This window comes from Dromiciops gliroides, chromosome 3 (assembly GCF_019393635.1).
Source record: "Dromiciops gliroides isolate mDroGli1 chromosome 3, mDroGli1.pri, whole genome shotgun sequence".
Lineage (NCBI taxonomy): Eukaryota > Metazoa > Chordata > Mammalia > Microbiotheria > Microbiotheriidae > Dromiciops > Dromiciops gliroides.
Genome location: NC_057863.1, coordinates 500,369,538 through 500,394,330, shown reverse-complemented (window position 1 = coordinate 500,394,330; position 24,793 = coordinate 500,369,538). Strand labels below are relative to the sequence as shown.

General features: G+C 38.3%; 1 protein-coding gene across 2 annotated transcripts in view; it reads right to left on the bottom strand.

The window, feature by feature from the left end:
- Positions 1–24,793, bottom strand: part of ETS1 (ETS proto-oncogene 1, transcription factor) — a 194,462-nt gene that overhangs the window by 134,136 nt on the left and 35,533 nt on the right. For both annotated transcript variants that reach the window (XM_043994315.1, XM_043994318.1), the window contains exon 3: positions 2,269–2,413. In XM_043994315.1, coding sequence (XP_043850250.1) covers positions 2,269–2,413 — 145 coding nt within the window. The remainder of the gene's footprint in view (positions 1–2,268; positions 2,414–24,793) is intronic.

Below are 24,793 nucleotides of genomic sequence, written 5' to 3'. Positions count from 1 at the left end.
TATCATTCATCCTTTTTCTGTTTTTTCCTTCCTACTTCTTCCTCTTCTACTCCCTGCCTCTATTTGTATTTTTCTCTTCTCTTCTCTGTCTCTGTCTCTCTCTGTTTTTCTAACTCTGTTACCATCTCTCATTTTTTTTCTAAAGCAAACAATCAATTTATTTTTTAAATACCTAACTGGGCCCAATTTTTTAAACTATGAGCCATTCCCCAATTGACAAATGATCAAAAGATATGAACAGGAAATTTTTCAGAAGAAAAAAAAATCAAAGCTATCAATAGTTGCATTAAAAATGCTCTAAATTACTATTGATTAGACAAGTACATATTAAAACAACTCTGAAATACCACCTCATACCCATCAGATTAGCTAACATGACAGAAAAATGCTGGAGGGACATGGAAAAATTGGGACATTAATGAACTTTTAGTGGAGTTGTGAAGTGGTCTGACAATTCTGGAGAATAATTTGGAACTGTGCCTAAAAGAGTATGAAACTGTATACCCAGATACTAGGTCTATATCCCAAAGAGATAAAAGAAAAACAAAGGAAAAGGCTATATGTACAAAAATATTTATAGTAGCAGCTATTTTTGTGGCGGCAAGGGATTGGAAATTAAGGGGATGCCCATCAATTGGGGAATGGTTGAACAACTTGCAGTATTCAATTATGATAGGATACTATTTATGCTGTAAAAAAATAGCAAAGGAGATAGTTTCAGAAAAAAAAAACTGGGAAGACTCCTATGAACTGATTCAAAGTGAATGGAATCAGGAGAACATTGTACTCAATAACAGCAATATTGTAATGATAATCAACTTTGAAAGTCTTGCCTACTCTGATCAATACAATGATCCAAGAAAATTCTAAAAGCCTCATGATGAATAATGCTCTACACTTCCACAGAGAGAGATTATGAGCTTTAAGTGGAGATTGAAGCATGGGTTATTGTTGTTGTTACCTATGTTGTTGTTGTTTGCTTTATTTTTCTTGGTGTTTTTGTTTTTGGAATTGTTGCTAATATGGAAATGTTTTGCATGATTTCACATGTATAATGGGTATCCCATTGCTTGCCCTCTCAATGTGTGAAGAAGGGGCTGAGGGGAGAAAATTTGGAACTCAAAATTTAACAGAAATTAATGTAAAAAAAATAAATACATACATTTTTTAAAGAAATAGATGTCCCTAGCTACAGAACTACATGGGACAGAAGCACATAGGATCAAAAGATACTGTTGGGTTTTACAGACATTTCCACTGACTTTTTCCTCAAGAGAAGTTCCTTAGGGTAAAGCGTAAACGCTATGTAGAATAATATAAAAATATAATTCATTCATTGAGGTGACCTGAGGAGAAAATTCAGGTTTTCCCTGTGTGACTTGGGGCTTGCTTACTTCATTTAACTCTATGTTCTCATGACAAATTGAGTTTTAATATTTAAATTGACCAACTCTAAATGTAATCCCCCCATCATCCCAACTCAGAAATTCACGATCAATGAAGTGAGGTAAACAGATAAAGGATGCAGTGTGTTTTATAAGAAGCCACAGTTCCTAAGGTAAAATGAAAGTATTCCCAAACATCTAGAATCTTTGGCCTTCCACTTCTCATGGGTCACCAGATCATCCAATTACAATCCCACAAAGCATTCTGTCTCTACAACCAAGATTTCATTTTTTGAAAAGGTGATGCAGTATTTGCTTAAATATCAACCTCCTTAGGCAGATACAACATTCCATACACTGGAGGGAAGTACTTTCTATGTTTCCTAGTCAGGGTATTTAGCCACATCTTTCAATTCAGCAAATCTCTAAGCCCCTACCAACCCACCCCTCTCCACCTCCCCTGCTCCCAAATATAAATGACCTATCTTTATTTTTTCTTATTCAGGTACCAATTAATTGATGGCTAAAAACATTGTTAGATCTTTCTATATGCAGCCAAATTGGAATTGGTATAAATCATAAAACCAACCATATATTGGAAAGTTGGTTTTTGAGACCATTTTAATTAAAGCAGCATCAGTGGATACAACTAAAACTTTGTCCTTCTGCCACCAGAGGGTGAATATTCCCAATGGATCAATCAGGTCTACTTCTTTCCAACTGAGGGAAATAGTGTCCATGCCCACATAAACCAGAGAACTCTTCCCTGTCTTGGCACTTCCTCTGGAAGAGCCATTCGGGAGGATTAGGAGCCTTATTACATATTTGTTGTCCTTTCCTAGGATAATCTCTTTCCCTGGACCCTTTTTTTCATTGATTCTACCTGTTCCGCAGTGTTCAAGGCCAGTAGGAACTTCCTGAGTGGCCATTTCTTCCCAGAATGGATAGCATGCTCTCTGCTGGAAGCAGCTAGATTGAAAGCCACAGGCCATCCGAGGATCTTCATAGGTGTTGACAGGTCCTTGTCTCTGTGCCCAAGAGAAAAAAAAAAGATCCTATTAGAAAGAGGAAAGTGTCTTTAATTAGCAGTCAGTGGAGCAGAGACTTCATTTGGGTATAAATCCAGACTCAGCTGGTTTTTTTACCTATTTAACCTTGAACAAATTTCTTCATTTCTCTAGGCTTTAATTTCCTCATTTCTAAAGGGAATAGACCTAAATAACCTTTATAGTCTCATGTAGATTTAAATCCTCAAATCATCTAAATACATTTGGATAGGGATATAACAGTAATAACAGTTCGCATATATATAACCTGTGCCTCTTTCTTCCTTTCCCCCTCCCCTTCCCTCTCCCTCCCTCTTATATATTTACGTACATATGTATGTATATATAAACAGAGCCGTACACATGTACATATGTATATTGTACACAATGCACATGTATGTATACATAAAGTATGTATATATGTATAGATTATAGATGATAATATCTAATTATTGGGGCAGCCAGGTAGTGCAGTGGAGCATATGCCAGGCCTGAAGTTAGGACGACTCATCTTCCTGAGTTCAAATCTGGTGTCAGATCCTTACTAGCTGTGTGACCCTGGGCAAGTCATTTAACCCTATCTTTCTCAGTTTCCTCATCTATAAAATGAGCTTGAATAAGGAAAGGGCAAACCACTCTAGTATCTTTGCCAAGAAAACCCCAAATGGAGTCACAAAGATTCAGATGCAACAGAATCAAGTGAACCACAACAAAAAGTAACATATTATAGAAATACTATATTATATATAATCTATTGTTTATAAACTATTTTATAATCTCATTTAATCCCCTTGTTGCATATAGTGAGCAAGTATCATTACATTATTCCCCTTTTCTATATGAATAAATAAAGACCTTGTCACCAGGAATTGTTTCATTCATTGTTTTTGCGTCCCTACTGCCTAACCAAGAGGCTAGCAAATAGTAAGTGATTAATAAATATTTGCTGACTGACTGGTTGATTAGGTAACATGCCCAAGGCCATATAGTTTTTAAACAGCTGAGCCAAAGAAGAAACACAGTTCTTCTGATTCTTTCTACTCCAGTATAGTTTCTCCCAAAGAAGTCCCAGAAGTGTGATGCCGTGGCAAAGATCTCTGAGTTTGAAGTTGGAAGTCCTGGGTTTAAATCTTGGCTCCATCCCTCACTACTTGTGTGGTCTCCAGCAAGCCAATTAACCTTGGCTTCAGTTTTTGCCATGTGTAAAATGAGAGGGCTGGACTAAAATGATTTCTATCTATATCTTTAGCTCTATAGCCAGGAGCCAAGGCTGTAAATTTACCCCTAGCCTTCTTCTTAGGAGGGAAGAGATAAAGTTAGCCATTAAGCACAAGCCAAGACTGACTGATACATTAATGATCTTTGAAAATAATCACAAAAGATTTGGAATTATGCCCAAATGGCTATAAAGCTATGCATACCCTTTGACCCAGCAAAACCTCTTTTGGGTCTTTTCCCCAGAGATCATAAAAAAGGGAAAAGGACCCACATGTACAAAAATATTTATAGTTGCTCTTTTTGTGGTGGCAAGGAATTGGAAATTGAAGGGTTGCCCATCAATTGGGGAATGGCTGGACAAGTTGTGGTATATGAATGTAATGGAATACTATTGTGCTGTAAGAAACTATGAGCAGCTTTACGTGGTAGCAAGGAATTGGAAGTTGAGGGGGTGCCCATCAATTGGGGAATGGCTGGACAAGTTGTGGTATATGAATACAATGGAATACTACTGTGCTGTAAGAAATGATGAGCAGGAGGAGTTCAGAGAAACCTGGAGGGTCTTACGTGAGCTGATGATGAGTGAGATGAGCAGAACCAGAAGAACATTGTACACAGTATCATCAACATTGAGTGTTGACCTACTGTGATGGACTATATTCTTCTCACCAATGCAGTGGTACAGAAGAGTTCCAGGGAACTCATGATAGAAAAGGATCTCCAAATCCAAGAAGAAAAAAAAAAAGAACTGTAGAGTATAGATGCTGATTGAACCATACTATTTCTTTTGTTTTGGGTGCTGTTGGTTTTTTTTTTCTATTTTGAGGTTTTGCATCACTGCTCTGATTTTTTCTCTTGTAACAGGATTAATGCAGAAATAGGATTAATGTTATTTTGTGTATATATATATGTTTGTATATATATATATATATATATCTATATGTATATGTATATAGATATATACATATAACCTATATCAGATTACCTGCTGTCTAGGGGAGGGGGGAGGGAGGGAGAAAAATCTGAAATTGTAAAGCTTGTATAAACAAAAGTTGAGAACTATCTTTACATGTAACGGAAAAAATAAAATACCTTATATGTAAAAAAAAAAAAAAAAAGAAACGATGAGCAGGAGGAGTTCAGAGAAACCTGGAAGGATTTGCGTGAACTGATGATGAGTGAGATGAGCAGAACCAGAAGAACATTATACACAGGATCATCAACATTATGTGTTGATCCAACCGTGATAGACTAGATTCTTCTCACCAATACAACAATACAAGAAAGTTCCAAAGGACTCATGATGGAAAAGGCTCTCCAAATCCAGGAAAAAGAAAAAAAAGAACTATGGAATATGGATGCTGATTGAACCATACTATTTCTTTTGTTTTTGGTGCTGTTGTTTTTTTTTGAGGTTTTTCCTTTTTGCTCTGATTCTTCTCTTATAACATGACTAATGCAGAAATATGTTTAATGATATATATATATATACATATATATACACACACACATATATATATATAAGATTACCTGCTGTCTAGGGGAGGGGGGAGGGGGGGAGGGGGGAAGAAAAATTTGAAATTGGAAATCTTATATAAACAAATGTTGAAAACTAAAAAATAGGGATGTGAATAGAGTGTTTTGAAAGCATTAAAAAATTTAAATGGGCAGCTGGGTGATGCAGTGGATAGAGCACTAGCCCTGGAGTTGGGAGGACCTGAGTTCAAATCTGGCCTTGGACACTTGACACTTACTGGCTGTGTGAGCCTGGGCAAGTCAATTAACCCCAATTTCCTCACTAAAAAAAAAATAAATAATAACAGAAATAACTACTGACAAGTAAAAAAAAAAAGAAGAATAAAATAATCACAAAAGCCTAGATCTAAAAACAGCCCCCAAGGGTCCTGGAGTCCATGCCCCCTTCCTCCAGGTAGTGCTGCACCTGGGTCATCTCAGATGGATGAATGTCACATTTCTCTGTAACAAATTTAGAAAAGAAAATGCTACAAGCAGGGAGAGCTTGGCCTGGAGGGTGGGAAGGCCCGGCTTATGGTCCCACCTCCACCATATACAATTATCCCTTCCACATCTAAGGGGCTGGAGGCACAGCACCTGCTCAATCTGGAAAATTCATGTAAACCTTTTTGGCTCTCCTTTAGTACCAGAGAAGAAGCCTGACTTTTTTTCTCTTTCTTTTAGGGGGTGTTTACAATACCTTCTCATACAATTTGGGTTGATATTATACAATACTATACATATATTTTATGCATTTCTGAGTTTCTAAACTTTTTCTGTGTTGTCTGCTGGTCTTTGTGTGTTATCTACAATATTCTCCCCAAATTCCCATTTTATTTCTTATCCCTATCCATGGTATATCTATATATTGAAGCCCTTATGGAGAAAGTCATGTTGTGGAAAGGATAACTGTACTACTGGCTATGTGACCCTGGGCAAGTCAGTTAATCTCTCAATGTTTTAGGCAATTTTCTAAAACTATAAAATGCAGAGAAAATGCAAACTTGCATGGCTTGAGAGATTTTCCTCACCTGAGAACTCCCTAACCCCTAGAAGTTCTAGGCCTAAATCCTGTTGTTGGTAAACTGTTTATTTTTTGCTTTTTTTGTTTGTTTGTTTGTTTTTTGTGTGTGGGACAATGAAGGTTAAGTGACTTGCTCAGGGTCACACAGCTAGGCCAGACTAGAACTCAGGTCCTCCTGAATCCAGGACTGCTGCTTTATCCACTGCACCACCTAGCTGCCTTCAGTTTCAATGTCATACAAATTACTGAGTGTCCAAGGCTCCAAAAATGGAAATCTAATAGTAATAGCAAATGGAATGTGGATAATTTATGTCAAGTACTCTGCAAACCTTAGAATTATATTAAATGTTAACTATTATTATTTATGATGTGTTTTAAAGTTGGAAAAATAATACTGTTCTATGATATAGAAATGACACAAGTGGGACAGCTAGATGGCGCAGTGGATAGAGTACTGGCCCTGGAGTCAGGAGGACTTGAATTCAAATTTGGCCTCAGACACTTAACACTTACTAGCTGTGTGATCCTAGGCTAGTCATTTAACCCCAATTGCCTCACCAAAAAAAAAAAATGACACAAGTTTTAGTTCTGATTCTGCTAAGGTACATCTCTGTGGAGCTAAGTGGTATAACATACCAGGCATGGAGTCAGGAAGAGCTGAGTTAAAATCTGGCCTCAGACCCTTACTAGCTGTGTGACCTTGGGCAAGTCACTTAACCCTGTTTGCTTCAATTTCCTCATCTGTAAAATGAGCTGGAGAAGGGGCAGCTACGTGGTTCAGTGGATAAAGCACTGGCCCTGGATTCAGGAGTACCTGAGTTCAAATTCGGCCTCAGACACTTGACACTAGCTGTGTGACCCTGGGCAAGTCACTTAACCCTCATTGCCCTGAAAAAAAAAAAAGAGCTGGAGAAGGAAATGGCAAAACCACTCCAGTGTGTTGGTCAAGAAGACCCCAAATAGGATCATGAAGTCAGACAAGACTGACATAGCTGAACAACAACAATGTATATCTATGATCCCCCAGCTAGAATAAGCTACTCAAACGAGGATCTGCTTAGCTAGCAATTACTGCTAATTTATTTGAGATCAAAAAGGTTTGTGTCCTATCATATGCAACAAATTCAACACAGTAGCACATCCACATGAATAGTAAAACACATTCTGGGAATTTTTTTTTTTTTTGTTAAAATTCAAAAGACTGTTTGAGTATCAGAAGAGTAGTGACAAGATGACAGAAACCTCCAAACTCTAAATAACCTCCATTTTCTTTTTGTGTTGGCATTAAAGCCCACAGGGAGATTGATAGGGAAGGCATGGTGACAAGCATTTAGCAAGTACTTACCAAGTGCTAGGCACTGTACTGAAGGTGGATCTGTTATTTAATCATAATTTGTTATAGTAAGCATCCGTGGATACAAACTGTTAAGCATGCAAATGTAAGCCATAGTTGGGAGCAGGGATGACAATCGGTGGGTTGAGGATAAATAGCCCACATTTTCTGTAGAGATCACCGTGGAAGGTGTTCTAAGTTTCTCATCATGGTTAATGACATGATTTAGAATTTGTTCTTTGCTTGAATGCTGGTGAATCAAATTGATGGATTGAAATTGTCGGTTGACTTTTAGCTATTCTTTAAAGGGTGTAAAAAAAAAAATCATGAAATCTGACATCTTAGTTGACAGGGAAGTAGATTGCAAAGATTCAATGACATTTGTGAAAGATGTGTGTGTTGCCAAGTGTTGGTCTTCCCCATATAAGTTTTAGGGCCAGAGAAGAATTCTTATTCCCATTTTACAGTTGAGGAAAGCAAAACTACCAGATTGCTCAGTGGTTAGAGCACTGGGCCAAAGACCTGAGTTCAAATCCAGGCCTCAGATACTTACCAACTGTGTGACCCTGGGCAAATCACTCTGTTTGCCTTAATCCACTGGAAAAGAAAGCTACCAATCATTTTGCCAAGAAAACCCCATGGATAGTGTGGTTCGATCACAAGAGTCAGAAGTTGTAAACACCAACAAAAAGTGAAGAAAGGTGAGGAAACTTCCCCATGGTCAGACAGCTAGCATATATATTATATAATATCCAAATTATGTAATAAAGAATGATGTTCTTGACATTCAGTCCACTGGGGAGGTTTTATTCATGTATGCTGAGTGCATCTCTTTGATGAGACTGATTGAACCTTTAAATTCTCTTATCCTAATGTAGTGGTCATTCACTTTTTTTTTTTTAAGACACTCTCTCGGGCAGCTAGATGGCGCAGTGGATAGAGCACGGGCCCTGGAGTCAGGGGGACCTGAGTTCAAATCTGGCCTCAGACACTTAACACTTACTAGCTATGTGACCCTGGGCAAGTAACTTAACCCCAATTGCCTCACTAAAAAAAAAAAAAAAAAAAAAAAAAAAAAAAGACACTCTCTCCAGCAACTGAACGTTTGACTGAGCTCTACTACCCCTTTCCCCAGGCCAGGGTTTGCGAGAGTTTTATAGGACATCTACCAGTGACTCTAAAATTCATAGAATTTTTTTCTTAAGTTCCTAGGGATAAATGAATCTATGAGTAGCCATAATAAAATAAAGGGAGGAGTCCAAGGGAAGAAGGGAGAAGAGGAAGAGCCAAGGGAACATCAAGTGACAGTAGGAGTCTGACATGTGAGAGTCCGTCCTACCCACCTTTCCACTCCCACCCCCAACATCCTAGTACTGAGATAGATTGGTCATTGATCCCATTAAAGCAATGAAGGTAAGGTGTGAATAGGCTTAACAGTCTGGGGGGGGGAGGGGGGGTGGTTGGATAGGTTATTTACATCTCAAAAAAAGAATAACTGGTAAACCTCTAGTGTGTATGCATGTATGCATGTATGCATGCATGCATGTATGTATGTATGTATGTATGTATTAGGGGAGAGAGAGATGTTTAGAATGTAGGCTTCTAAAAGTCAAGGGCTGCTTTTTTTTCTTCCTTCTCTAGAGTTTAACCAAGTGGCTGGAATGTGATAGGTGTTTCATGAGGTGAAGTCTATCTCCACTCTCCTCCCTCTGCTCACCTAAGCTAGTGCCTTTGCATGGAAAGGAGAAGGTAAAAACAGTAGGTAAGAAAGATTGGGTTGACTATGAATTCCAAAAAATTAATGACGAGCAAAGATGACAATTATAGAAGGAAAATCCCCTAAGAAATAAAAAAAAATGAAAACTTGTACTCCACAAATTGAGAATTAGGGGTCATCCTGCTAGGAGTCAGGTATTCATTATTGGTATTCATTGATTCAGCAAACATCTATTGAACATCTATTGAACTGTTTGCAAGCCTGTTGGGATATGCAAATCTTATTAATAGTTCATCAATGAGTATATATTATAGCTAGCACTACAGAGATAAACCACAAGATACATAGTCTCTGACCTCAAGGAGGTTAGATTCACCGAACTCAAAATGATCTTAGGATAAATTTGAAGGTCAAAATGGGTATTTAATAATCATCTAACCAAATTCTCTCATTTTATCATTGGGGAAACTAAGGCCCAGAGGGATTAAATTAATTGTCTAAAGTCATACAGATAAGAAATAACAGTTGAGATTTGAACCTATGTTTTCTGAGCCAGAACTTTAACTTCTATAATTTCACATTTGGGATTTTGACTGATAGAGAGACATTCCGGGAAGAGGGGACAGCCTATAAGAAGGCATTCCTGGCAAAAATGTTACTTTTTTGTAAAAGGCAAAGAACAGCGAATAGTGAACATTTGCCTGGACTAGGATACAACAGAATAGTTGTGGAAGATGAAGGTGTTTTTTTCCCCCTCCTCCCTTTAAAAAATACATGTTTTATTGGCATAATTTATTTTACATGACTGTCATGTCCCAGTGACTCCTCCCTTGTAACAAAAAAAGTAGTTAGGCAAAGTAAATCAGCACAGTAACCACAGTGCAAATTATATATATGTATATATATATATATATATATATATATATATATATATATATATATATATATCTCCTAATACAGTGGAAAAATCACTGACTTTGGAGTCAGAGGACCTGGATTCAAATTCTACATCACTTACCTATGTGACCTTTGGCAAGTCACTTAAACTCCCCACCTCAATTTCCACATCTATAAGATGAGGGTATTAAATGTGAAGTCCCTTCCAGATCCAAATCTATGATCCCATTCTGACAACACATGCCTCAATCTTCACCACTTAGGATCCACTAAGCTGGTTACACAATCAGTCTTCTAAAAAGCAAGGTTGATCATTACTTCGTTCAGCCTTTTAAGTTTTTAGAAGTTGTCTTCCTTAAATTATTGTGATAATTAAATTATTATGATTTGTCTGATTTTTTTTCTTTATGAAAAAGGGTGGTGGTGGTAGCAAAACCAGAGTTAACAATTCCTGGGGTGATGTTTTAGCTACTTGTAAAAATAATTTTTAGAAAGCCTCATGTCGGGGCAGCTAGGTGGCTCAGTGGATAAACCACTGGCCCTGCATTCAGGAGTACCTGAGTTCAAATTCGGCCTCAGACACTTGACACTTACTAGCTGTGTGACCCTGGGCAAGTCACTTAACCCCCATTGCCCCGCAAAAAAAAAACCAAAAAGAAAGCCCCATGTCACGTAGTCTATTTAAAGAGGTTACATGCATACAGCTCTTACAGTTTACACTGTCTTTGTAATCCTGAGAGGTGGGTAGTGCTCCTTATTATTACACCCATTTTACAGATAAGAAAACTGAAACTTGGAGGTAAAGTGACTCTCTGTGCATCATACAGGCATTGAGTGTGATTGGTTGAATTTGAACCAATGGTTTCTAAGCCCTTTTTTTAGAATACCATATTCTCTATGACCCTGTCTTATTGATTCATCAAAGTAAGCCTCCTAAGTACATCTATTAGCAACACAATCTAGTTGAAGAAATTACATGTATTTGTAATTTAATTTCATTTGTGTCCGGACTCCCATCCTAGGAACTGCCATTCAGATTGGCCTTAGTGGATGACTAAATATAGACTCCTGACACAATTTACTTCACTTCACTTTGCTCTAGGGGCCATATCCTTTCCAGCAGACTCTGGTGTAACCTCCCTAAGACATCTCTGCCACTCCCTTCCATTCCCCTTTCCTAGTGCTAAAACAATAACAACAATAATAGCATTTATAGAGCACTTAAAAGTTTGCAAGACAGTTTACAAATATCTTGTTTCATTTGCACAACAAGTCTGGGAAGTAAGTACTTACTATTCCACAGTATCTGGTACATGGGAACTTAATAAATCATTGTTTAATGAATGAAGAAAAAAAAAACACTTATTAAGTACTTACTGCGTGCCAGTCACTGGGGATACAAACATAAAAGTGAAGACAACCCTTCCCCTCAAAGAGCTTATATTCTAATAAAGGGAGACAGCACATATTTGGGAGATGTGGTGTGCAGGGTGGAGTATTTTGGTTTAGTAAATATTTTACTGATGAGGAAAATTAAAGATCCAGAGATTAAGTGACTTGCCCTGAGACATAAAACTAGTAAATATCTGAGGTAGAATTTGAATTCAGATTTTCCTGACTCCAAGATCAGCTCTCTAACCATTATACTACCCAGCTATAGTTAGAATATGGAGGGAGAATTGTGGAAGATGAGGTAGCCTTGGTTAATAATCAAATAAACTCTGTCATTGCTCCTGAAAGCTTTTATCAATCTGCTGTACTCATCATCCTTATAATTTTCTAATCCAAAATGGTTCTCCCTGTCTACCCCACCTCCATATATGGTGTCTCCCCTTATTAAATGTAAACTCCTTGAGAGGAGGGACTGATTTCATTTTTACATTTATATCCCCAGTGACTAATACATAGTAAATGTCATAATAAGTGGTGCTCCCCACCCCCATTCATTAAACAAACATTTCATTAAGTTCCCATGGGGAAGGTGCTAGGAATTCAAAGACAAAAAAATGACCTCAAAGAACTTATAGTCTATTAAGTAATAATAAATCTACATTTAAAAATATGTATATGTAGTTATGTGTGTATATGTATATGTTCTGTAATTGATACTTTTCATTGATTAAAACTAACTTATGAACTAGATTTTATTTCATTCATTTCTCAAATTAAAGAGAATTAGCATTGTCTCATTATATCCCACTAGAAAGTTAGTGATACCTTGTGAAATTAAAAAAAAAAAAACAACAGAATTTGGAATAACTAAACTTAAGCTTTACCAGGAGAGGTAGAATGGATATCGAGGCAGGAAGACCTGGGTTCAAATTTCATGGCTGCTAAAAAACTGGCTGTGCGACTCCTGTAATGTTACTTAACCTCTGCTTACTCTTGACAACTCTCCAAGACTAGAAATTGCCCAGAAGGCACTAGCCTACATGGCACAATGCATAGAACACCAGATCTTGAGTCAAGAAGATCTGAGTTAAAATCTGACCTCAGAAACTTACTAGTTGTGTGACCTTGGGCAAGTCACTTACTTTCTGTCTGCTTCAATTTCCTTATCTGCAAAATGAGTATAATAATAGTACCTACCTTGAGGGGTTATAGTGAAGATCAAATGAGATAATAATTGTAAAGTGCTTAGTACAGTGCCTGAAATATAGAAAGTGCTGTGTAAATGTTAGCTATTATTATTACTAGTCCAGATTAAGTTCCTCATCTAGAGTTCTCTAGAACACAGAAAACACAGGTGTAGGAGGAAAACCCTTAACAAGCTGTGTGAAATTGGGAAAGCTCTCTGGTCTTCAGGTTCTCATCTATAAAATGAGGGATTGAATAAAATCATCTTGAAGGTCCATTCCAGTTCTAAAATCCTATGGTTCTAAGCTGATCAGGAGAAGAAGGAGGGAATCATAAGGGATGGTGCTTGTTAAACAGAGTTGAGAAGCTGATGCTGAATTTGAAAGAGGTAAAAATGGAGGCTCAGAGACTTCGGGGAAACTATCAGCAAAGACCAAGTAGTATGTGAACCCCTTAACAGCTGGACAAAGATTGAACATTTTAGCATTGAATTTGGCAACAGAAGATGTGGGTTTGAATTCCAGCTCGGGTCATTGAGTAAATACCCTAACCTCCCAGTGCCTCAGATTCAAGTCAAATCAAGTCACTATTTATTAAGCACTTACTATATGTCAGATACTTTGTTAAGCACCAGGGATACAAATATGACTTTTAAAAGTTCCTTCACTCAAGGAGTTAACATTTTAAGGAAGGGAGGCATAAAAGGAAGCTGGAAGGAGGAGGAGGAACAGGAACTGTAGAGAAAGGCAAGGAGGGCAATCAAGTCTGGTGCTTAGAAAAGAATGCGAAATGGGTGGGCTGGGCATCATCCTTAAAAATGAGGCTTGGAGGGGCAGCTAGATGGTGCAGTGGTTAAAGCGCTGGCCCTGGATTCAGGAGGACCTGAGTTCAAATCCAGCCTCAGACACTTGACACTTACTAGCTGTGTGACCCTGGGCAAGTCACTTAACCCTCATTGCCCCACAAAAAAAAAAATGAGGCTTGGGGAGGAAAGAGTCAATCAGAGGGAAAGGCTAAAGGGACATAGCCTACTCCTAAATGTGTTGTGAGCTTCCAGGTGGAGAAGTTTCTGAGGCATTTTAGTCAAGAGTGCCTCCTGGTGAGGAATGAAGTTCCTCATTTATTAAATGAGGAAGTTGAACAAAACTATCTCTAAGAGGACCAGGGCTAAAGGCTATTTGTATTCTTATCTGTTTCATGGGCCACCACTACCAAATATTTTGTCACCTTGAGCTACTAACACCAGGTGACCAGACTCTTCAATGGGGGCTAAGTGACTTGCCCAGGGTCACACAGCTAGTAAGTGTCAAGCGTCTGAGGCCGGATTTGAACTCAGGTCTTCCTGAATCCAGGGCCGGTACTTTATCCACTGTACCATTAGGAGTCTTTTTATCATCTTAAAACTCATCAGAATTTTTACTCTGCTGGAACAACTGTAGAGGACAGTAAGTCACCACCACACTACAGATAGGACTCTCTTGGATTTTTGCCCATTCATCTTACAGTGCTTCAGAAACTGTTTACATCCTATGGACCTAACTCTAAAGGAAAACAGAAGACGTGATCGACTTGCACCTAAATGGAAAGCTATCTCATGGGTTCTTTTTAGAGAGATGGATGAATAAATAAATGATTGTAGTTGACTTCATCTCATGCTCAAAGTTAGTAAGAAACATTATGTGAAGGTAGACCCTTACTCATCTTGCCTTGCAGCACTCATGATGAACATAAAACAGGGGACCACCAAGAGTATGGTTGCAGCTTTGTACTAGCATCTATGGCATAGTAAAGAAACTTCATGATAAACTTGACAGGATCCTTCAAAATTAAATCAATAAATACTTTGATGGAAGAAAACTTTAATGCAAAGGTGGACACAGAGGAGGAAATGTAATACCGTGCTGGAAAATGTATTTTGAAGTCAATACTGTCATCAGAAACGTTGGACAGAGTGAAAGAAAGAAAGCATTAGACATAGCGAACACTAAACAAAAATGAATCGGCTTTATCTTAACTGACAGGAAACAACTGGCTAGAGAAGTTGCAGTCATTTCAGAATCAGCCGTCTGTGTACCTCAACTAATTAGTGCAAAAGTTAGAATTATTACCAAATTAGAAAAAAAAATAGGATAAAGTCGAGAAGATATTGCATGAGATGATAGCAGCTGCAACCTAATCTGTTCAAACAGGCTATCAACTCTGAAAAATGAGAAATGGCCAAAAGTAAAGACATTGGTTGACTCTATTATCATTTCTTATAGAGATTTGACATAAACAAAAGAGTTGCCACAAGGAAGGGGCTAAAAGAACATACGAAGTAATCAATTAGAAAGTGCCAACTTGAGGGTAGATAAAGCACCGGCCCTGGATTCAGGAGGATCTGAGTTCAAATCCAGCCTCAGACACTTGACACTTACTAGCTGCGTGACCTTGGGCAAGTCACTTAACCCTCATTGTCCCACAAAAACAAAACAACAAAAAACCAAAAACACACAAAGAACACAGAAAGTGCCTACTTTGTGCCAGACAATTAAGCACTGGAGATATAGTGACAAGAATGAAATGGACCCTTCCCTTAAGATTCCTACATTCTATTGGGAAAACAATATGTGTTTATCTCAAATATATACAAAATAAATAAATACAAGGGAAGTGGTATAGAGGAGGGAGGAGTTAATGAGCATATTTCTTGATTTCTTTTAACTCCAGTTGATGAAATCATAGGCGACAAGGGACCAATAATAGGGCTAAATTTAAGGACTTAAACCTTAAAAAGAAGGGCTTATACTATGTTGCTCCTTTATGAGATATGAAAAAATTCTCTTGCCAAAAGTAATAGAGAATGGCAAGCTATCGTCAGACCAAAAATTGACCCTAACCCTTGTAGATCTTTCAAAAACAAGGCACTTTCTGAAGAAGGAAGTAGTTGAGGCAGGAGGTAGGTGTTTTGTTTTGTTTTTGTTTTTGTTTTCAGGGCAATGAAGGTTAAGTGACTTGACCAGGGTCACACAGTTAGGGTCAAGTGTCTAAGGTCCGATTTGAACTCAGGTCCTCCTGAATCTAGGGCTGGTGCTTTATTCACTGTGCCACCTAGCTGTCCCAGGAACCGGTTCTAAGAATCATGATTTCTGGCAAGAGGAAAAAGGGCAAGTTCTTGAGAAAGAATCCATCTCTTGAGAGGAATTGCTCTTTGTCTTTTCCCTTTTGTCTCTACCAGAAGACAGCAGAGGAGAAATAAAGAGACTTCTCTCTCTTTCCTCCATAGCATCTTTTAGAGAAGAGTTACTCACCAAGTAGAAAATACTTTACCTAGCCAGGAGACAGGTGGGGTTTTGATAGTCAAGAGAGAGTTTGTTGCTGTCCAGTCATGTCCAACTCTTTATGACCCTGTATGGGGTTTTCTCAGAAAAGATACTGGAGTGGTTTGCCATTTCCTTCTCCAGCTTATTTTACAGATGAGGAAACTGAGGTAAACAGGGTTAAGTGACTTCCTCAGTTTTACACAGCTAATTAAGTGTCTGAAATGGGATTTGAACTAAGGTTTTTCTGAGCTGGCCCTGGTCATTGCAATTTAAGCTGAAGAGAAGAACTGACCCAGGAAGCCCCACTAAGATGTTGCCTGAATCATGTTCATTTTCCATTTATGTGTCTCTCTTCTATGTAACCTTTCTGTCTGTTCCCAGTCTTCCCATTGATGCTGTGCGTGTTTGTAGGAAAATGAACCCTAGGTCTTTTTTGTTTCATTTTGTTTTGTCAGCATTGCTACTATTGTTCTTCCTATTCATTACAATAAATGTCTTTGCTTGAATGAATTGTGTCAACTGGATGACTATTAAAAGTAAATACATTATAAGCTATAATTTGGGGAATAGGGACCCACAGAGTGCCTTGGACCTGGAGTAGATGCCCACTGAGGACACACCCTGTGAGCCTGACTTGGAGAGAGGACTCTAGAGAAGGTTGCACAAAAGGTAGTTTGAGGGAAAGGACACTGACAAAAGGTGGTGCATCAGCTGAGCTTTGAATGAAACTTAGGATCCCAAGAGGCAAAAATGACAGAGTGAATTCTAGGCATGTGGGCAGCATGTACAAAGGTATGAAGTTGGGAGACAGAGTGATATGGATAAGCACTAGTGAGGCTAGTTTGGCTGGATCATAGAGTATTTGAAGGAGAATAATCTCTAATAAGGCTGGAAAGATGAGTCAAAGTCAGGTAGTGAAAGCAGATGAATGTCAAACAGAAGACTCTGTATTTGATCCTAGAACTAATAGGGAGCCATTGGTGTTTATGAAGTAGGAGAGTGTCATGCTTAAGCCTGTGCTTTAGGAAAAAACAAACAATTAAAAAAAAACAAAACACCTTGGGCAGCTGTGTGATGATTGGATTGGAGAGGGGAGAGACCTGAGACAAAAAGATCAATGAGGAAGCTCTTATAATAGCGTAGGCAAGAGGTGATGAGGAAATGAGCCACAGTTATAACTGTGTAAGTAGAAAGGTGACAGATGCAAGAGGTTATGTGCAGATAAGATCAACAAAGCTTGGCAAGTGATAGCATATGCGGGGCAAAGATTCAGGCATGACTCTAAGCTACAAACCTGGCTGACTAAAAGAATGATGATGCCCTTCACAGAAATAGGGAAGTTCATAAGAGGGGTGGGGTTGGGGAACAGATAATGAGCTTTGTTTATTACTTCAGATCATAGGATCATAGATTTAGAGTCAGGAGGGACCTTAGAGTTCATTGATACCAACCCCCTCCATTTAATTTTTAAATGTTTTTATTCTGAACTTCACAGACACCAGATAAAATGTGTATTTCCACAGAGAACAGAAAAAGAGGATTGAACATGAAATTTCATATTTCTATTACGTACTGCTTGCTTTTCTTTGTGAATGTATGATAAATTCAACATGTAACTTTGAAAGCTGTCCTGCTGGTCTGGGATTCTGTTTGTTTTTCCTTCTGGTATTTTCCATGCATGAAAAAAAAAAGCCTCTTTTCTTACTTTCCTTTTCTTCTCTCTCTCTCTCTCTCTCTCTCTCTCTCTCTCTCTCTCTCTCTCTCTCTCTCTCTCTCTCTCTCTCTCTCTCCAGGGCAATGAGGGTTAAGTGACTTGCCCAGCATCACACAGCTAGTAAGTGTCAGATGTCTGAGGTCAGATTTGAACTCAGGTCCTCCTGAATCCAGGGCCAGTGCTTTATCCACTGTGCCACCTAGTTGTCCTCTCTTTTTCATTTTTTGTTTGTTTTTTGGGCTACAATATTTCCTCTCACCCTTCTACCACAAATGCATAGACAAAAGAAAGAAATCCCCATATTGCAGCACCTGAAAATGTGTGCTGTATTCTGCATTTTGAGTCTATCACCTCTCTTAAGGAGCTTGGTAGCATATTTCTTCATTATCCTTTTTGGAATTAAGGTTGACTATGGCACTGATCAAGCAGTCAGAGTAGCTAGGTGGTTCAGTAGATAGCATTCTGGACATGGAATCAGGAAAATCTAAGTTCAAATCCGGCCTCAGACACTGACTAGCTATGTGACCCTAAGCAAGTCACTTAACCATGACTGCCTCAGTTTCTTTATCTACAAAATGAGCTAGAGAAGGAAATGATAAACTACTACAGTATCTTTACCAAGAAAACCCCAAATAAAGTAAAAAAGTTGGACACGACTGAAAAACAAATGACACTGATCAAGGTTCTTAAGCTTTTCAAAGTTTTTTTTTTCCTTATAATGTAATTATATAAATCATTCTTCCAGTTCTGCTCACTTCATTTCACTCTGTGTAAGTTCATGTAAGTCTTTCCCAGTTTCTCTGAACATGTTACTTCATTTCTAATGATATATTTTCTGTTATATTCATATGCAATAATTTGTTCAGCTATTCCCTAATAGATGTGATCCCCTTATTTTACAAAAAAAGAAAAATTTGCTCAAAAAGATTAAGTGATTTCCCCAGGGTAACACACAACTGCTGAATTCTTAAGGCAAGATTTGAAATCAGGTCTTACTGTGCCTAAATCCAGCATGATAATCAATATACTATGCTGCTACTTATGTTGCATTTTAAATGCTTATGCTAAATACAGTTTAAGATATCCAAAAGATAGTTGGCATTGTAAGACTGAAACCCAGAAGAGAAACCAGGGCTAGGTATATATATATACCATGACACTCTCCTACTTCATAAATATCAGTGACTCCCTATCAGTTCTAGGATATAGATATAAATATATAGATATAGTCACCTGCATTTCAAAACTTAATCACCCAGGGGCAGCTAGGTGGTGCAGTGGATAAAACACTGGCCCTGGATTCAGGAGTACTGAGTTCAAATCTGGCCTCAGACACTTGACACTTACTAGCTGTGTGACCCTGGGCAAGTCACTTAACCCCAATTGCCTCACCAAAAAAAACAAAAACAAAAACAAAAAATCAAAACCCAAACTTAATCACCCAGAGGACAATTTTAGATGAAATTGGAAAGAATATAACAAACAGACAAAGTGGAACAGATCTGCTGTTATCTCTTCGCATCAACAGGAAAGTTGACAATGGAAAGAGTAGGGACTCTAAAAGCAGACTGGGTTCAAATACTGCCTCTTATGCTTAGTGTCACATGTATAGGACATGGAAGAAATGTGGTAAGTGTGAAATGTGAAATGGAGAGGGCATTTTAAATGGACTTCAAACATGAAATAAGTTAACATTTCACTCAATGGTACTGAAGAGGTATGAGTACCAAAGCTGATGCAATTCAACAAGATGATGAGTTTAGTGGTGAAGACATTTGCTGGTAGCATAATGATAGTAGAATCTAAGAGCAAGGACTACAGCTGGTGGAAATGAGGGAAGACATGACAACTTTGCTCAAGTATTTGAAGAGTTTTCATATGGAAAAGGGATTATACTTGTTCTCCTTGGTCTCAGAGGGTAGTACTGGGAACAACAGGTATAAGTTGCAGACCTTGATATTAGGACATTCTGTAAATGCATAATTGGGGAATGGGCCTCCTTGGGAGTAATGGTTTCTTTCTCACCAAAGGTTTTCAAGTGGAGGCTAGATATATGACTTTTTTTTGTTTTTGTTTTTGTTTTTTTTTGTGAGGCAATTGGGGTTAAGTGACTTGCCCAGGGTCACACAGCCAGTAAGTGTTAAGTGTCTGAGGCCGGATTTGAACTCGGGTCCTCCTGACTCCAGGGCCGGTGCTCTATCCACTGCGCCACCTAGCTGCCCCAGATATATGACTTTTTAATAATGTTGTAGAAAGTATATTTAGATAAGAATCAATTATAGCAGATAGACTTGGAGGTTCCTTCCAATTCCTATATTCTCTGGATTCTTTGGTAAGTACTTCCTAGAACCTCCATTTTAGGGGAGGGTACAAACCAGCTATCCCTAATTTTCCAGATTTAATCACCATACTTCAGTGGCCTCCTAACTCTGCTCCTCTGGGTTCCTTCCTTCACTGCTGAGTTTTTTTCCAGAGCCTTCATTTTGAGAAAGGGCCCTAAATAGGTCATCTCTGATGCTCTAAACTAAGCCACTATGCTCCCCTGCAGGTACCTTCTTCCCCAAATCCTAGTTTTTTGGCTTCTTCTTTTTTTTTTTTAGTGAGACAATTGGGGTTAAGTGACTTGCCCAAGGTCACACAGCCAGTAAGTGTTAAGTGTCTGAGGTCGGATTTGAACTCAGGTACTCCTGACTCCAGGGCCAGTGCTCTATCCACTGCACCACCTAGCTGCCCTGGATTCTTTTTTTATATGTTGTCTTCCTCCATTGAACTTTAAGCTTATTGAGTGTAGGAACTACCTTTGTTTTTGCTTGTATTTGCATATTTTGTTCTTAACACCATTCCTGGCACATAATAAATGCTTGTTGACTGACTGACTAACTGAAACCCAAATTTGCTCAAAAGAGTTCGGCCTAATTTTCTAATTCAGAAAAAAAGTAAAAAGTCATATTCTCCAAAATTACCACATATAGTTGAGCGGGCAGCCCATTGAGTTACTCTGTTTGGATAAGTTGAAAAGCAGGGGTGAGTGTGAGAGGGGATTTCATTTGGGAAATTATATATAGCTTTCAATGATTCCAGGTTTGTTGCTGCTGCAGAAGCACTGGTATCCTCTAACTGATGCTATATGTTGCAAACCACAAAACATAAAATGTCAAAACACTGTCATTTGTCATTACCCACCTTACCCCTGGACACATTCTGTCCTAAAAAGACTAGAAGGCCTGTAGAAATGCTTGGTTCAGATGAATGGAAAGAGACTGAGTTTGGTTTATATTCTCTCACTGGTCTTCTTTTAGGACAGTTAATAGATACTATATCACTAAGGGAAAAGGGATGTGGAGAATGACACTGAAGCACACAGTACAGAGTCATCTTTTCACAGTCTCTTTCTGATCAGAGTTCAATGTATAGTGAGGACTGGTCACCCTTGTACTTGTTCTATCATTTATTTTCTCCCGCATACACCCACAGAATCTCTATCTCTGTCTCCCCATCTTTCTGTCTCTGTCTCTCTCCCCTCTCTTCCAAGCTCCCACAATCAAAGCGACCTTTATGTTATGCACCAAATTACTCCTCCTTTATAAGATCTTCATCTGCATGTCTTCTTTCACCACACCCAAACCAGTACCAAACCTCCCAAACAACCACCAACAACCCTTGGGTTACTTCCTGTTGCTCTTACATAGGCCCAGGGAATAGTGAGCACCTGCATGCCACTCCAGTCTTGGGTTCACAATTCTACTCTTTGTTCTTCAGCCCTATAGCATCTTCAGTCTTTGAAATAGTTATCTTGGAAGACTCAAAATTGCAGGTCACCCAAAGGGAAATGAAAAGCCTTCTGATAGTTGTAACTTATTACCAAGGATGACTTGCTGATGTGAAGTGGCATTAAGATAGCATCAAGGATATATATTAGTGAAAAAGGACGTAGATTACTGTTTCTATGTTAAGAGTAAAGGATAAGAGACGATACAGTTTTTCACTGGTACCAATGAAATATTAAAAGAACCTCAAGAAATAATATTTGTCAAATCCTATACCTGTGGAAATACATAGACAAAAATTGCACAGAATGAAAAGGCATAGAGGAGTTGCCAATTGTACCACTAAAGGAAATATACACACCAATAAGATAAAGGAACCAATTAGACATCTCCAAGGCTAGCTTAATAACTTTTAAGGGCTAGCTAGGTGGAACAGTGGATAGAGCACTGGCCCTGAAGTTGGGAGGACTTGAGTTCAAATCTCACCTCATACACTTACTAGCTGTATGACCCTGAGCAAGTCACTTAAACCCAATTGCCTTAAAAATCCGGGGCCATCTCCAGTCATCCTGATGTATATCTTGTCACTGGACCCAGATGGCTCTAGAGAAGAGAGTGAGGTTGGTTACCTTGAATAGCCCTCCCTCATTAAAATCCAATTCACTCCAAATTATGACATCACCCCAATACCATGGTCTTGGTGAATGAAGGACAAACAACAATAATCTTTAAACAATTCTTTCTTAAGTCTGATTTGAAAGCATGTCATTGACATTTCCATTTGAAAATATTTAAATGAATACCTTATTATATACTATTTTTACCATTCTCTAATGGTTTCAAGTATGTGTGTCTTGCTTTCCAGCAAGGCAGTAGACCTATTTCCTTGGCTTCTCCTACAGAAGTAGTATTCAATAAACAGAGTATAGATGACTCCAAATTCTCATTTTTTTGTCTTAAGTGTCAATTGAGAATAACCTTTTATAGAATGACATCATAATGAGTCATTATCAAAACCCACAAACAATTGAGCTAACATGTGCCTTTTACAGTTTTCTTATCCAGGCACCTGTATATTTGTTAGACATTTAGTGAATTCACTTAATAACCATTTCAAAACATATGAGAATGGCATTTTTACTCAAGGGAACTACATCGTTGCTTCCAATTCATTATGAAACTGTCTCAGATCAGGAGAAAGAAGAAGGGTATTAAGAGGTTAAAATCTGTGGTCCCCAACCTTTCATTTCTTTAAAAATACGTTGATGGCCCAGAAAAAACTCTAGTCAATTTTATCATAGTTATGCTATTGATTCAATGCTGGTTTGATTCTAAGCATAAGATGTGTCTCTTGTGCTCCAAGAACTTACAATCTAGTACAGAGGTTCTGAACTTGAAACCACCAGCATCCAGGAATAGAAGTCAGGGGATCTATTGTTATTTCAATATAACTGGTCTCCTTTCTAATCCTATACATTTTATTTTATGCCTTTAAAAACAATATTCTGAGAAGAGGTCCATAGGCTTCCCCCAGTGCCCAAGGTGTCCATGACATAAAAAAGGCTAAGAACTCTTAAGTAGGATGAGCCTAGACTGAATCATGAAAGAATTAAGTCACAAAGCCAGGCAGTAAATGAAGTATTAAGATTAGCTGCAGAAAAGAAGGTCAGAAAATGAGAGATCCCATGTGGACAGGGAAGGCTTCTTGGATAATGTAAGACTTGAGCTGAATGATGGGCAAGACATGGAGAGGCAGAGGGAAAAGGGAATTCCATTACATATGTTGGAGAAGATAGCCATGTTGGGGTCATGTAAACCTGAAAGTAACAACAAGATGTTTGGTGATATGATGAGGGACTAACAATAGGAATTACAGTATATGAGTCCTTTTTGTTTCATATTGTATTTTGGCCATATCTCATTAATATAGGGAGCTGCCAAGGAGGAATTCCCTCTCGCAATGTAGATGCGTCTTAAAGAAATTCCTGTGACACCAAAACCATAAGTAGCTTGACCAAAGTCGAACTGTCAGTATGCATCAGAGATGGGACCTGAACCCAGGTTTTCCTGTTTCCAAGGCCAGCTGTCTATGCACTAAACATGCACTAAAACATGCTACCTGTAATATGTGCATATATGTTTCTATTCCACATGTATATGTAAGCATATGCCCATGTGTATGTATGCATATATGTGTTATATGTGTATATCTGTATTTGTATACACATATAAAGGTATACTGCATACATGTGAGTGTACCTATATTTATATATATATATATGCACACATGCCCATTACATATGTACATTTACAAATATATGCATATTGTATATATGCACATGTTACACACATGTACACATGTGTGAAAATGGAAATGGAAAGGAAAAGGTACCGAAAACTTCTAAAATGTCAATATCAGTGTACATGTAGGTAACCTACTAAGTTTTGGAATAAAGGATGAGTCAGAGTTCAACTGATGACAGTGGGGAAGGAGGACATTCTCAGCATTTGGGAGTAGCCTAAGCAAAGGCACAGGAGTGAGACAGCATAGTATGTTTCTTTGGGTAATATACATGCATGTATATAACATGCATGAAACAATCCACATGTGTGTGTTTATAGTTATATAGATATATCTATATAGCTATATCTGTATCCTATCTCTCTCTATATCTCAATGAGTATGCATGAATTGGCACCTAGGTTCAAACGTCTAACACTTGATTCCTTCTAGCATGGTGACACTGGGAAAATCACTTACTCTCTTATTGACCCATATAATACTCTAAGCCTAAGATGCCAACAGGTGCTTTACCTGAATTACTGAAGGCAGTCTTCCCACTGGAAGTTCCAAATACCAACCAAAAACCATAGGACTAGACAACACATACATGCTGTCTACATACACATGTAGGTGCATAAATCCACACTCTACATTCCCCTACCCCTATACCTTTATTTAGATGGTTCTCTAATGCCTAGAACATTCTCCCCACCTGGATTTCACCAACAGCATGTCTACCTATCTTTTAAATAACCACTCAGTATGTTATATTAACCTACGTTTGTTGGTTTGTTAGAAGGTTTTCTGCCTTTCTCTTCCCATCAAGTTTTTTGGGGGGTGCTATTTAAGAAAATGACCCTTTGAGAGCTCAGTGAGAGGAGACAGAAAGAGAAGAAAAATAACAGAAGAGAAAGGGATGGAAATGAGACCTGAAGGGGGAAAAGGGTTTGGCAGAGAAGAAACTGCAGCTGGATTTGTTGCAGGATCTAGGGAAGGATGGGAAAAGAAGATAAA